General features: G+C 50.4%; 1 protein-coding gene across 1 annotated transcript; it reads left to right on the plus strand.

The window, feature by feature from the left end:
• The first annotated feature begins 3,114 nt into the window (after positions 1-3,114).
• Positions 3,115-15,381, plus strand: LOC128310979 (vitamin D3 hydroxylase-associated protein-like). The gene is made up of 6 exons (XM_053213619.1): positions 3,115-5,890; positions 12,161-12,274; positions 12,516-12,665; positions 12,988-13,121; positions 13,717-13,923; positions 15,170-15,381. The coding sequence occupies exons 1-6, from the start codon at positions 5,711-5,713 to the stop codon at positions 15,309-15,311; spliced, it is 927 nt and encodes a 308-aa protein (XP_053069594.1). The 5' UTR covers positions 3,115-5,710; the 3' UTR covers positions 15,312-15,381.
• Positions 15,382-15,383: the final 2 nt, after the last annotated feature.

Consider the following 15,383-nt stretch of genomic DNA (forward strand, 5'->3'; position numbering starts at 1 on the left):
CTTTTCTCTCATCCATTGTGCTCCAGTCACATGAGTACCTTTCTGTTTCTTGATCATCTCCAGCTGGCTCCTGTTGCAGAGCCTCTGTGTTATGCTGACTAGTTTCCCCTGCTTGGAACACTCAGCTCCAGTGTCACTTCCCTGATCACCCACTTGTAAAACAGCTTGTCTGACCCTGTCTAATGTGTTACCCTTTGTACTTTGTAGCACTGATGCTATCTGGAATTATATGGTGGTTTTTTGTCTCCTCCACTCAAACAAGCTTCCTGAAAGCTGCACGTTGTCTTGCTCACCATTATCTTCTTGGCATGTGGAGTAGCACTTATAAGGTGCTTAATTCAGTGAATATCAAGTGAGCGTCTCCTAGGGACCAAGCAGTGTACTGGGTGCTGGCACTGCAGGGACTAGTGAGACATACTAGATTCTTGTCCTCCTAGAGCTCACATTCTGGAGGGTGTTTGTTGAAAGAAAGGAGGAAGAGAGGCAGATGGGTATGGTGGTGAAGACCCTGAATATTTAATGCATGGAGTGCTATGGTGACTTTTGATCAGGAAAAAGAGAGAAGGGCAGTCTGAATGATACTTACCATATACCTACTATGAACCATCTACTTTCTGGGCACTTTATAGTCATCATGTCATTTAATCTTCCTATTAACCCTGTGGTGGGCATCTTTGTCCCCTTTTACAGAAAGGTCTACAGCTAGAAGTAAGGGAATTAGCATCAAAACCTGGGTTACTCTGTGTCAGAGCCTTGGCAGAGAGCTCTTCCTGATGCCCCATGATGCTGAGGCATGGAGGAGTGACAGCATAAGCCAGCCACCTCCTCCTTCCTATCTGACCACCAGTCCAGCAGCCTCAAGACCCTGGGCACCACATGGCTACTGTCTGTTCTCAGCCTTCTCCCCTCTCCCCAGGTCCAGACTGGTCTTCTCCAATTGTCCTTCATATGGCAGTTGGGTGAACTTTCTTTCTTTAAAAAAAAATTTTTTTTTAAAGTTTATTTCTTTAGAGAGAAAGAAAGAGAGAGCAAAGGCAGGGGATGGTCAGAGAGGAGAGACAGAATCCCAAGCAGGCTCCACACCATCAGTGCAGAGCCCAATATGGGGCTCGAACTCATGAACAGGGAGATCATGACCTGAGCCGAGATCAAGAGTTGGACGCTTAACCAACTGTGCCACCCAGATGCTCCTGGGTGACCTTTCTAAACACAAATCTTATTATGTCTGAAACCTTTAGTATCACTTGTGTTCAGTCAGACTTCTGGCTGTGACCTATATGGTCTTGCCTGACCTGGCAAGTCTCCTTCCCATTCACATCCTAACCATGTAGGCCTCGGGTGGTGCTTGGGACACTGTGCACACCTCCACCTCCACACCTTTTGCTCACTGTACTTGCTGTTCCTGGAATGCTCTACTTCACATTTCCACCTACAGGTCTCCCACTTATCTGAGGTGAGGGTAGACTTTACAACTGGCAGGCTGAGTGGGAAGGGCTTCTTTGTGCTCCTGTTCATACTCTGAAGCACTCCATGTCTTAATAGATTCCAACATCTGTTAGGCTGTGGAGTTGATAACCTATTATCCCATTGGAAAAAGATGGGAATTCTTACTTGCATTTTATAGGTGGAGTAACAAGTTTAGAAAGGGTTGCTACTTTGTCCAGGGCCAAAGACTTAGAGAGACTTGAAGCCACATGCCAACTCCAAACTTCATGTACTTTCTGCTTTTGTAACACAATTCCAAGAACATGGACGACACACCCTCAGGGTGGCAAGTTCTGCGCTAGGTGACCACAAACACTGGAGACAGAAGCAAGGTCCATGCGATGTGCTCCTCTGCTAAGGTAGATTGACAGGAGGTCTGTCATGTCCCTTTCCACCTTCCCTTCCTCTCTCTGGGGTTGTGATATTGGAGTTTAGAACACTTAGTATACCTGTTATTTGTCCCTGTTAAGGCATCATCTTTTAGGTCATCCCAGGGCTCCAGCCTATTGAGAGCCTTTGGGATTTTCTTTTTTTAAGTTTATTTATTTTGAGGTGGGGGAAAGGTCAGAGAGTGGGGGAGAGAGGCTCTGCACTGGCATGGGGCTTGAACTCAGGAACTGCGAGATCATGACCTGAGATGAAATCAAGAGTCAGAAGCTTAACCAGCTGAGCCACCCAGGTGCCCTGAGAGCCTTTGGGATTCTGTTGGTCACTCTTTCTGCTCTCTCAACTTGCCCATCCACAAGTCTGAGCACAAGACCTCCTTAACTTCTAAGTCACCAATAAATATATTGATCAGATCAGGGCTGAGGAAGGACTCTGGGATGTATCACTGCAGGCCACTTGCCAGGGCAATCTGACCTGCTGCACCCTTAAGAGGCAGCCACATAATCAAGTCCTGAGCCTTCCAGCCAGCCTGGACTGCCCCCTGCTCCTTCCCCCAGTTTCCCACACATAAGTTTGGGAGTGGTGACCTGTGGGTCTTAGGTCACTTGGGGTCAGGGCATGTGGGGTTTGCTCTTGTGTGTCCAGCACCCACCATGGTGCTTGGTACTCAGCAGGTACCTGGTAAAGGCTTGTTGAATGGAGGTTTGGATGACTCATTATTAGTGAACCCATTTTGCCCACCTGACTACTTCCTTCTCTTGTCCCCAACAGGAAACCTCCCAGCCAATCCCTGCCCTCAGGCTTTCTCCTTCATGTTCATCTTATCCACCACCATGACCTTCATTAGTGCTCATTAAGACAAATAACTCCCAGTCTATATTCCACCTGTGGCTTTCTGCAAATCCTCCTCCATTCACTTCACCCATCGGCCTACCCCTTCATCCTTCCCTCCACCCACTAAACATTTTGGATGCTTCCCACAGTATACTCAGGGTAAACAATCAGAAATGGTCACTGCCTGCATGGAACTTTTGTTCTACCAGCAAAGAGACATCAAATGCATAATTACACAAAAACTCTTGTTAGAAGTGCAATAATGCAGAATCAATGCTTTATTATTTATTTAGAAACTTTTTAGTGTTTATTTAAAAAACATTTAATGTTTATTTTCGAGAGAGAGAGAGAGAGAGCATGAGCAGGGGAGGGGCAGAGAGAGAGGGAGACACAGAATCTGAAGGAGGCCCCAGGCTCTGAGCTGTTAGCAGAGAGCTCAACACGGAGCTTGAACTCATGAACTGTGACACCATGACCTGAGCTGAAGTTGGACACTTAACTGGCTAAGCCACCCAGGCACCCCATTTTGATGTTTATTTTTGAGAGAGGGGGGAGGGGGGGAGAGAGAGAGAGAGAGAGAGAATGAGTGGGAGAGGGGCAGAGAGTGGGAGACACAGAATCCGAGGCAGGCCCCAGGCTGTCAGCACAGAGCTCAACACAGGGCTCGAACTCACAAACCGTGAGATCATGACTTGAGCTGAAGTCAGACGCTTAACTGGCTGAGCCACCCAGGTGCCCCTCTTATTTATTTTATGAGAGTAAACCAAGTGGGACCTGCTCTGGCCTGTGTGTGTGTGTGTGTGTGTGTGTGTGCGCGCGCGCACCTGTATGAATGCTTCCTGCAGGAATTAACATTTAAGCCAAGAACTGCATTGTCACACAAGCCAAAGAATGACCATATTTCAAGAAGTATGGGGCTGAGGGCTTCAAATGCTGCTGATTCAACATCAAAGAGATGGTTAGGATGATTTTGGCATAAGCCAAGATGGGTTGGGCACAGGAGAGCAAATGGTGAAGTAAAGGCAGCAAGGTGCAGAAGACTTGAGAAGCTTAGGTGGGAAGGGGAGGAAAGACATAAGAGCAGCAGCTGTGAAGGCTATAAATCAGAGAGACTTTTTTTTTTAAAGATGGGAGAGACTTAAGCATGTTAAATTCTGCTAGGAAGGAGCCAGCAGAGACACATAGAGATAAAGGTGGGAATGGAGGGCTCAACCTGGCCATCATTTGTCCATTTAAGAAGTATTACCAAGCACCTACCCTGTGCCAGGCACTTTGAAAAGGGCTGACAAGGTCCTTGCTTTCATGGAACTTACTTTCTATGGAGGAAGGCAAGGAATAAGTAAACAAGATAATTTCAGCTAATGGTAAGTGCAATGAAGAAATAAAATGGGGTGATATGCTAATGAAGGGGTGCAACTTTAGGAAGGGTGATGTAGCAAGGTTCAGGGTGCTGTAAAGGAGTGCAGGTGTCGGATGGCCTGGGGGAGCTGAGCCATCTGCAGAGCCAGGGTTCAGTGAGGGAGGCCTGGTTATGGGGGAAGGAAATGGTCAGAAAAAAGGAGGAAGGACACGGGGAGTTTGCCAATGAGCGGGGCTAGTTCCAGAGACCCGTTGGAGCAGACGCAGAGTGTCAGAGGGCGGATGACCTTGGGGTTACCTTTTGGGTCATGACAGGTCAGTTGCAAACTGCACATCTGGCTCTGGGCAGCCCCCAGGTGCTCAGACTCAACATTACTAACCACAAACCCATCTCCTTCCCGCCAATCCTTTTTTATTTTTTTAATGTTTATTTTTGAGAGAGAGGGGCAGAGATGGGGGACAGAGGATCCTGAAGCGGGCTCCACACAGACAGCAGCGAGCCTGACACATCACAGCAGAGCAAGTGTGATGCCTGGTGTTGGAGGGAGCCTGACATGGGGCTGGAGATCAGGACCTGAGCCCAAGTTGGTTGCTCAACGTACTGAGCCACCCAGGCACCCCCCTCTGCTCTCCCGCTACCCCCCCCCCCCCCACTGCCAATTCTGCTTCTAACTTCCTGGTCTTGAGGGTGGAGCTATCATTCTCCTAATCCCAAGGACTGGCAGCCTCAGTTGTGATGGATTGCTCCTGTCTCCCCTCTGAGACAGGACTGGGCCAAAACATCCAAGAAGAGCCAAAGGGCTCCCAAACCAATCCTTCCTGCTCTGGGGCCCCATATCTTCCCATCGTTTGCACCTCCTTGCCTCTCAATCCTCCTCTCCACTGCTTCCTTTGCCTGTAGGGAGCTCCTGGAACAAAGAGAAGATGGGAGATGAGTCCAGGAGGGAGAACCAATTGCCTGGGGAGGCTGGAATCACAAGGAATGTGGCCTTGTGTTGGAGTCAGCAGTAAGGGCCCAGCTAGGGGAACAGAGGCAGAGGTGAGGCTACACCTGCCTGCCTCTGTCCTCACTTCCTTGCACCATCTCCCCTCAGGCTGATGCCTTTGGAGCCCTGCCTGCTCCCCCAGGGTTCCTCCTTTCTTTTCCGCCTGCTCCCCAGACACCCTCCAGAGTGAACCTGCTCAGTCCACTTCTATGTAGCCTGTGAACCACTTTAAGGGGGGTTGGCGGTTATACTGGAAGCAGCAGGAAACCTCAGAGGCAACTCCATTAAGAACTGGCCTGGGTTAGACGATGGTTTTGGTGCCATGTTTGAGAGGTGGGATGGGGAAGAAGGATGTGAGGACATCTGACCAGAGTCTGGTCACCTGCCGACCTGCACGCTTGGGCTCCTCTCCAGGCTTGTCTCTGCCAAGGCCTATTCTTCTGTGTTGCCTGAGGCACAAGGGCTCTTGTCCCCAGGACAAAAGGTGGTGTAAGAACTAGGTGGGAGGAATTTGAATTCTACCACCTGTAGGGCCCGGTGTGGCCCCTGCCCCCTGCCCGCTGTGGCCTCAGATGTGGGAGGGCGCTCTAGCATTTAGCTGGAGAATAAGCAGCTGGTGTTCTTGAGGAAGCAGTTGCTGTATCCACACAGGTTCCACGATGTCCGGGGTAGCTTGGCTGTTTTACTCCATGCTGGTGCTGCTCCTGCTGGCCCTGCTGGGGGCTGCTCTGTTCTTCTGGCAGCATACTCCAGCAAGGAACAAGATCCCCAGGGCACAGAGGCGTAGAGTGGTAGCTTTGCAGCAGATGGAGGCACTGGCAAAGCGTCTCCGGCAGCAGGTGGGTGGATATCTATACGTGAGGCCCCCAGCCCTCCATCCCAATAGGTGGATTCCACCTCAGGACCCTTACTCTGTCTCTTTCAGAAGACAAGGAGCCTGGGGCAATGGGGGAGGGAGGACAGTCCCCCACCCCTAGCTCTTCCCATGCTGGCTTTTTGTACTGCTGTCAGTTCCTACTCCATCCATGTCCTTTGAGCCCACTGAGGTCGGGGGCAGTGTGTTTTCATTGTTCTCCCAGTGCCCACACAAGACTCAGTAACATGGTGGGTGTTCTCTTGAGCTATTTGTTGAAATAAGATAAACTGATGGAAGCAGTTGGAGGCAGGAGGTCTCCTTCAGGTCTCTTCCAGCCCCTGAGTACCCCCAAGCCCCACTGACACAGGAACCCTGGTCTACATAGTCTCTCTCCCATCCCCACCCCACTGAGTTCTGCAGATGTTTGATGGCACCTGATAGATGCAAAGTGCAGGGTGGTCATTGGAGATGGGATCCTCCCAGGAAGCCATGTGTCTTTTTTTTTTTTTTTTTTTACAGTCTATTTCTTTGTTTGTTTTGAGAAAGAGACAGACAGCCTGAGTGGGGGAGGGGCAGAGAGCAAGGGAAAGAGCGAGAATCCCAAGCAGGCTCCGCACTGCCAGCACAGAGCCTGATGCAGGGCTCGAACTCACAGAACTGTGAGATCATGACCTGAGCTGAAACCAAGAGTTGGATGCCTAACTGAGCCACCCAGTTGTCCCAAAGCTATGTGTCTTAAAAGGGGCTTTTGACAGCTTAGGTGGTGACATTTCAAGGCACTGGTGCAGTTGTTGTGGCTGGGTGAAGGGACTGAGATATGGGTGTTGGAGCAGAACCTGCCTAGGGTGGAAGAGAGCAGGGTGGGAAGGAGAGGCCACTGAACTTGCACTGTTCCTGGGCTCTGCTGTGGGGTCTGGAGGATGTGACAGCCCCTTTCTGGGCTCCCCAACTACCCTACAAGGGGTGGTATCTTAGGGTCCCCAACTTTGGTTGATGGTGGCTGACTCTCTGGGAGCCCCAGGAGTGGGGGTTGTGGATAGTGCCTGAGGTGCCGTCCCCATGCTCTGGAGTTCCTGAGTGTCCTCTGCCGTCCCCTAGATGGTGATTGATGGCCCCAAGGGGCAGCTTCTCTGCCCGAGCTGCTGCAGTTCCTGAGAATGTGTATTAATATTAATTGGGGCTAATTAGTTGGATAAATCAATCTGCCCCCAGAGAGTAGCTGCCCCTCCCTGGTTGATGAGGGGGAAATCTGGGCTAATGGGGTTGCTGTGGTGAATCAGCATGATGGAGAGGATTCCTGTGTGTGTGTGTGTGTGTGTGTGTGTGCACCATCAGTGTGTGGTGGTGGGTTTGGGTTCCTTTATTGCACACACCAGAGCCTGCTTATGTGTGTCTCCTGCTGTGGTTTTATTGTGTACTGGTCAAGTGTATGCTTGGCTGTGTTGCTCCTTGTGTTTGGTTATGTGCTTGTGTTGTGTGTGCCTGGCTGGGTGTGTATGAGTCGTGTTACTGGTTGGAGCATATACATCTAGATATGTGTGGCTGGTTTGGTTTTGAATGTTTGGTTGGGCATGTACATGGGTGTATGATGTGTGAGGACACCTGGTTCTGTGTGCGTCTGGGCATCTGGTTGGTATACAGGTGGGCATCTGGGATATGGGGCTACTGGGCCGGGTACCCGGGGGTGTGTGTGTCTGGTTGGCTGGAGGAGTGGAAGGGGTGTGGGGTGAGATCACCCATGGTGTCTCCAGCTTCCGCCCGAGGCTACAGGCCTCTTGGCTCACAGTACCTTATTCTCTCCCCAGCAAAGCAAACCCAGGGATACCGTCAAGGCCTCAGGCATCCAGCTTTATGTCCCAGGGAGGTGGGAGGCTGAAACATAATAGGTCGCACCCTGGCAGGGTTCAAACTAATGCAATTCAGTTCAGCTTAGCAAAATTTTACAGAGGGCTCCTCTGGGTCTTGCCTTTTGCTGGACCCTGGAGACAGATTCATAATAAAGATGAATCTGACATCTGACTTAGACTTGCCTTAAGGATGCTCCTGGTCTGAGTGTGGTGAAGGCCAGATGCCTGTGGAGCTGTGGGACTCGGCAGGAAGGGCTTTGCACCATCTGGACAGGGCTGGGTGGGGAAGGCTTCCCAAAGAGGTGGTGTTGGAGCTGAGCCTTACAGAATGTGTAGGAGTTTTCCAAAAGCAGGAAGGACGAGGAAAGGCAGTACCAGAGAGAGAAAAGCCTGAGAGAAGACAGTGTTCGTGTAGACCACAGAGAAAAAATACTCCTAGTCAGCTGGAGTAGACAAGCTGCCCATGGCTGCTGGCTGCTGGCTAGGAAGTTCTGGTCACCTCAGGGGGAAATTAGCCACCCTAAGGGCTGAGGGTTTTTATGATATTAAACATACTTAACAACCATTTGGAAATATTAATACTATATCAATTTACTAACAACTTTATATTTTCTTTGATTTTCAAACCACAATAGGAGGCAGCAGCAGTTAAGTGTGGAGAAGGCCAGATGTCCATGGAGCTGTGTGACCTGGCAAGAGGGGGATTTGTTCTAAACCAAAGCATATGTTAAAACAACTTGAAAATGATATAAGTTAAGACTCAGTTCTTTCATCAAATTATCCTAATAATTTCCAAGTAAATTGTTAATTTTTAGAGAACTGTGGGGATCTTTTGATGTAGCTATCATCTTTGGAAGATGTCCCTATCTTTCAAAGCTCTCCCAATAAACTGAGAGTCGTTAGGTGATTTGTAGTCTCCTTAAGCAGATACTATCCATCAACATCAACAATGTTCCTTGGGTGTGTACACTTCAAATAATTCCTCTGTGCCTTAACATACTCATCTCCACAATGGGGTGCTGATTATAGTTATAGTACTCAAGCAAGTTCATAAGTGTTTACAGTGGCACCTGGCACACAGGTTTTTAGAGAGATAAAACTCACACAAGAGCCCAGGAGGGGCAGAGAAAGAGGGAGACAGAGGATCCGAAGGGGGCTCTGAGCTGACAGCAGAGAGCCTGATGCGGGGCTTGAACTCACGAACTGTGAGATCATGATCTGAGCTGAAGCTGGAGGCTTAACCTACTGAGCCACTCAGGCACCCCTAACAAGCACCATATAAATGAAAGCTCTCACTTGAGTAATAATAAAACTAATGTCCTTGCTGAGTGGGCATTTAGTGAGTTTCAGTGAATTTGTTCTGTTAGGTGGAAGTGGCACTCAACCAAGTTGGTGAACATGTTGCTGGACCCTTGAGAGCCCCACCCATCCCACCAAGTCATTGGAGCATCTGCCATACTGGCAGAAGAGCAGTCCCAGCAGCCACCTCCAGTGGCCCCCATTAGTGCCCTCTGCCTGCTCTTCGCACCTCTCCCCAGCTCCCTGAGAGGCTGCCATTTTTACAAGTGGCCATGTGGGGACAACTGCAGGGGAGCACTAGCCTCATGGGTCCAGATGGACATCGGGCACTTGCCGACCAGGGTGCCACCAAGGGGGCCACCTCTCCAGGTAGATATGTAGGAGTCAGGATGGGCATGCAGTTTTGGTGGGTGCCTGTGGGTCAGTGTGTGCTGCGATGGTCCTCAGCGGGCCCTACTGGGGCTCCTTAGGGCTGGGGGCCACAGGGCAAGGGATGAGCACAGTCCTTGAGGGAATCAGAGACTATGCCTAGAGGGTCACTGCTGGGCTGGGCATTAACCTTTTACCTGCTGTGCTGTGAAGAGAAGGTGGAATCCCATGGCAGGGGCTAGGGCAGCTGGGGGTGGTGGAGTACTCATGGGAGTGGCTTTTTGCTAAGTGACTCAGGAGGATTTCAATATTTCAGCCACAGTGCGGCTGTAGAGGTGCATTCTAGCCAAATGCCCACCCTATTCTAGAGGCATCCAGGTCTGGGCCCTTCTGAAGGTCTTTGTGGCATGCAGGCAGGGAATTCCAAGCCGAGGCACAAGATGACAAAATGGCACAGTGAGTGGAGGGAATACGCAGTGTGGCTAGAGCAGCAGAATACAGAAGTAGGGCAGGGAAACAGGAGCTGGTGAAATGGGCCTACAGGGATCCAGGCAGGGAAAGGGCCTCGTACAGTGCCTGGCACCCAGGAGGTGCTTCATCATAAAAGCTTCCCTCCCCAGGAGCCATTAGAGGGTGGTGTAGACCTTAAGTCTCTCCACTTTTATGACTTTGGGCCACAGAATTAACCTCTCTGTGTTTCCCTTGTTGGTGAAGTAGAAATATTGATAATGAAAGCACCTATCCAAGGGATTTTGTGAGGATTTAATGAAATGGTGCAAGCAAAGTGCTTAACATGGTTGCCAGCCACACAGTAAGCAGTCAGTACACGTGAATCTTGGTTTGTAACACACATTATACATTTATGGTGAAAGCCCTGTAAACCGTACTGAGGAGAATGGTTTTACAACTTTATACTGAGGGCAATTGGGACCTATGGTGTCACAGCACCTGAAAAGGATCACCTAGGCTGTAGTGAAGTGGTTGAGCTGGAGGGGTAAAGACTAGAGTCAGGGAGGCCAGTGAGGAGGCTGTTGAGAAAACTGAGAGACAGAGAAAGTTCTAGGCAAGGAGTCTGGTGAGTCAGAGGTGGGAGATATGAAGGAGGCAGAACCACCTATCGGCAGTACTTGTGGGTAAGAGAATGGTCACTGGGGCCAGACTGGTGTGGATCCAGGCTCTGCCACTTATGGCTTATGTGTCCTTGGCAAGTAGCTCTGTGCCTCAGTGTCTTTTCTACTGTAAAATGAAAAAATAGTATGCCCTCCCTCCTTGGGTTGTTATAAGGAGCGACATGAGCTATTATATGTAAAATGCTTGGAATTTGGCCTAGAACATATTAAGTGTAATAACACATCTTCCATGTGATTGAAATTAGCTATTATGACCATCATCAGAACTGGGATGTGAGGGAGTGACCCGGGATGATTCTGAGGACTATTGCTCTGACATGAGCATCATCACTTGGGAATTCCATGATGAACAGATTTGGTATTAAAACAATGAATCCTGGGGTGCCTGTGGATATGTGGGTCAGTAAGTGGGTCTGAGGCATGGCAGGAAATAGGCCTGGGCTGTAGTCACAGGGTAATCGGGGCATCCTTGGGACACATCTGGCTGCTGAAGTCACCCAGGGAGGGTGGGTAGGTAGGGAGAGAGGAGGCCAAGTCCTGAGGAGCACCAACATTTATTTACAGGAGGGAAGAGGGGCAGAGGGGACTGAGAAGGAGCCACCCAGGGGCAGGAGGAAGCCAGGAGAGTTGAGGGCACAGAGAATTTCCAGAAGGAAAGTGCCTAAGAGTCAGATGCTATTGAGGAGAGTAAGATGGGGACTAAGAAGAAACCAAGAGATTTAACAACCAAGAAGCCTTGAGCACTAACCTCCGGGGAAATCCCCTTGTCTGCCACCTCCCCTCTCCAGGACCAAGAAAGGCCCACTGTGCTGTCTTCCCACCCAGCCCCCACTCCAGCTTGTAGGCATCAGGGTCTCAGCTGGGGCCCAGGAGGACAAAGAAAGACTATTTCACCTTCCTGAGTGCCTGCTGTGCGCTAGGTCCTTGTCTTATCACACTTGCCTCTGATAAGAGTCCTGAGGGGCTGGTGTCACTCCTCCCCTCATACTCTGAGGGGAGTAGCTGGGTAAATCATGATTGGCTTCTAGTCCTTTCTTCTTTGGAGAGACCTGAGCCGTGGGAGGGGAAGGGATCAACCCTGGGTTACCCAGCTGACCAGTCCTGTGTGTGGTCAAGGCTGGGTGCCAGATCTCCTGACACTCATGCTGGATCTTGCCCTTTCCCAGGTCAGATCACCAGAAGTGGGAGGGCTGGATAGGAAGGAAAAGTGGGATGCCAGGGTGCCCCGTGAAGGCAAACCATACAGAGATGAGCCTCAGTTCCATAACCCCTGAGTTCCAAAACGTGCATATAGAGTCACTCTCACTGCACTTGTGCCCCTTTTGGGTAGCAAGATGAGGGGGCAGGCTCTCCTCTGTGCCAGGCCTCAGGATGGGCACTGGCGAGGCAGAGGCAGAGGAAACATCTGTGCCCTGTAGGGCTTTCATGCCAACCTGGAGACAGATCAGGAAATGTTCTTCATGCTAAAGGAGAAGCACAGGAGCATGTGCTGAACACATGGCTGTGTGTGCAACTGTGTATCCAGTGGAGTGTGGGGATGTGATGCTGAGTGTGTAGGAGTGCACTGGAGTGGATCAGTCATTGACCTCTGTCCTCCCATCTCCACAGGAGCCATCCCTGGACCCCAAGCCCATCCTGGAGCTGCCCCTGGAGACACTGGTCCAGAAGCTGCAGGATGAAGAACTCAGTGTGGAGAGCGTCCTGTGTAGCTACTTAGAGGAGGTGGGGGTCTGGGTCAGGAGTGGGGTGGGGGCTAGCACCTGTTGTTGTCCTACTCAGAGGAGGTGGATGTCCGGTGTAACATCGTGGTGCTGCAGCTAGCTTGGGAAGGGGTGCATGCCACTGTCATCTGCCATTTCTATCCTGCTCTGAGTTGGGGTGGTGGGAGGGGCTGGTGTGACTGAGTGCCCCATCCCTGGCCTCACCCTGAGCCCCTTATCTGGTCTCCCTCAATGTTGCTCAGGCACTGAAGGTACACCAGGAGGTGAATTGCCTGACGGATTTCCTGGGTGAGTGTGAGGAGCAACTACAGGCATTGAAGAAGCTTAGGAAGACTGAGAGAGGCCTTCTTTATGGGGTTCCTGTCAGCCTCAAGGACCCCTATGACTGCAAGGTGAGCCGGGAGGTGTACGTTCACATGTGTACATGTCTGTGTGTGTGCCCATATGCCACTGAGCCTGTGAGCATCTGACTGTGTGACATTGGGCAAGCTACTTAATCAAGGATGCAGAACTAGAGAGTGGCCAGTTAGGATCTGAACCCAGCTCTTGCCCACCATATTCTTCTGCTACTTGTGAGCTCTCCTAAGGGTACAGCGTGCATGTCTGAGGCCATGACAACGTGTGTGAGTGGGAGCAGAGTAAGGAGGAGAGTCTGTCCATTGGATGGTTGCATCCTGGCCCCTATGGGCTGGAGTTAATGTCACTTTCTTGCAGGGCCATGATTCTACATGTGGTCTGACCCAGTTCCTGGAGAAGCCAGCGGCCAAGGATGGGGTCATTGTGCAAGTGCTCAAGGCTCAAGGAGCTATTCCCTTTGTTAAGACCAACATCCCTCAGACACTGTACAGGTCTCTGAAGTGTGTAGGCAGGGGCTGGGTTTGGGGCTGGGCTCAGGACTGACAGCAACACAAAATCCCAATTCAGAGAAGAAGGTGAGGTGGGGGCCAGTCAAGCAGATCTCGAGGATCAAGGTTCTTGGGCAAGTCTTTTCTGCCCTCTGAGCCTCAGCTTCCTCATCTTATAATGTCTGGGTGGACTCCATAGTCTCTACAGGCCCTCAGACTCTGAGGTTCTGAAGAGTTTCATCTCTGTGTTTATCCCAGTTTCTCTCTCTAATTGTTTTTCTTATCCCCTGTTCTCTCTCCTCTCCCTCAGCACTTAGTGTACCTACTTTTGTGAGGAAGCTGCTCCCAATTCTGACAGCAGGGCTGTGGGCTCCTGTCCTTAAGTTAGGAGTTGTGGTTGGTGTCCACTCTTGGTCTTTCCTGTGGCAGTAGGCCCTCACCTCAGCTGTAAGGGAGACTGGGAGACTCAGCCCCAGGGAGGAGTTTGGGAGCCAAAGAAGCCCTGGGGTTGATTCCTGGGGGGATCAGTCTCTAAATGGGGGGGTGTCTCCCCAGTTAAACTTTCACCTCCCAGCCCCTTTTCTTCTGCTTCCCTCAGTTTTGATTGCAGCAACCCCATCTATGGACAGACTCTGAACGCTCTGAACTTAAAGAAGACACCAGGGGGCTCCTCAGGGGGTGAGGGAGCCCTGCTGGCAAAAGGAGGTTCCATCCTGGGCATGGGTACTGACACTGCTGGCAGCATCCGCGTACCAGCCAGCTTTTGTGGTATCTGTGGCTTCAGGACCACAGGATACCGCCTCAGGTACTTGGTGCTGGGGGGCGGGGGGAGGGGTAGACTCAGCCCAGTGTAGGGGAACAGAGGTGTGGGGGGAGTAGTGCCAAGCAGGCCCCTCAACTCTTATTCACTTAGCTCAGTACTAGTGAAAGTGGCTAAAGACAGGAGGGCTCCAAATAACTCCTGCTTCAGCCCCAGATAAACACATCATGTTTGGTACAGGTGGCAGAATAGACCTTCCACTCACTCATTAATTCATTTGTTCATTAATTGATTCATCTTTACATCTATCCATCTACCTCTCTGTTCCCTTAGTCATTCATTGATCCAACCGTTTTTCCATCTATCCATCCTTTGTCCATTCATCCACCTATGCAGTCATCATCCCATCAATCAATTTCACTATTCACCCACCATTTAATTTATCTAACAAATATATTGAGTGTTTCTTCCGTCACTGACACTGTACTAGTTATTTGGGCTATATCAGTAAGCAAAAGGACACCTATCTCAGCCCTTGAAAATCATATATACATCCTTCCTTCCATTTGTTCATCTATCCATCCATCCATCCATCCATCCATCCATCCATCCATTTATCTCCCCATCTATCCAGTCATCTAGCTATCTGTTTATCCATCCATATCTGCCTCTGTTCATTCATCTACGTATCTCAGCCCCACCATGAGAACCTACACTGTGGTGGCCCCTGTACTGGGGACACAGAACACTCTCAGACCCAGTCCCTGTCCCCCTCCCCCACTGCTGTGCTCTTAAACATGCAGATGGATTAGTCAGAAAGTGATTGGAGCTCTAAGAGAGTGTCAAAGCTTGTCAGAACTCACAAGATGAAGCTGACATTTTCTTCAGCAGAGATTTATTAAAAGCCTAGACTTTAAACTTTCAGAGGCAGGGCAAGGGAAAGGAAGGCTTCCTGGAGGAGGCAGAATCTGAGCTTGGTTTTAAAGGATGGACATGCAGGGATGGTGTAGAACCTAGAAGGCTGTAAACTGTGAACAGCCTACTTTGCCTGGAGTAATATGTGTGTGTCGAAGGGCAAGAATGGGGAAGCTGTGAGTTGATACTCCAGAGCCTTGAAGTCAGTCAAAAAGATCAGACTTAATGCTGTGGGCAGCAGGGTCATGGGAGGGTTGAAGCAGCTCATCTTCCTGGGTATTGGGCCCTGGGGGAGTGCTTGGCTGGGTGCTAAGGCCTGGGCACTCAGGCCCTTCCCTTCAAGTGCTGAGGTGGACTCTGGGTGGGGGTTTTGCAGCCTCTCTGGAGTTTCCAGTGCTGTCAAAGGCAAGATATCAGATAAGCTCCTGTCTGTGCTTGTGCCCATACCCATTCAAAGATACACTTGCCAGCCTTCCTCCCAAGGACATTTCACTCAGCCCCTATCTGAGACAGATTAGCCCCACTAATGATAAAGAATGGATCCCACCAGGCCTCCCCTAGTCCAATGAGAAGTGCTTCCTACTATCTAG

This window comes from Acinonyx jubatus, chromosome C1 (genome assembly GCF_027475565.1).
Source record: "Acinonyx jubatus isolate Ajub_Pintada_27869175 chromosome C1, VMU_Ajub_asm_v1.0, whole genome shotgun sequence".
Classification (NCBI taxonomy): domain Eukaryota; kingdom Metazoa; phylum Chordata; class Mammalia; order Carnivora; family Felidae; genus Acinonyx; species Acinonyx jubatus.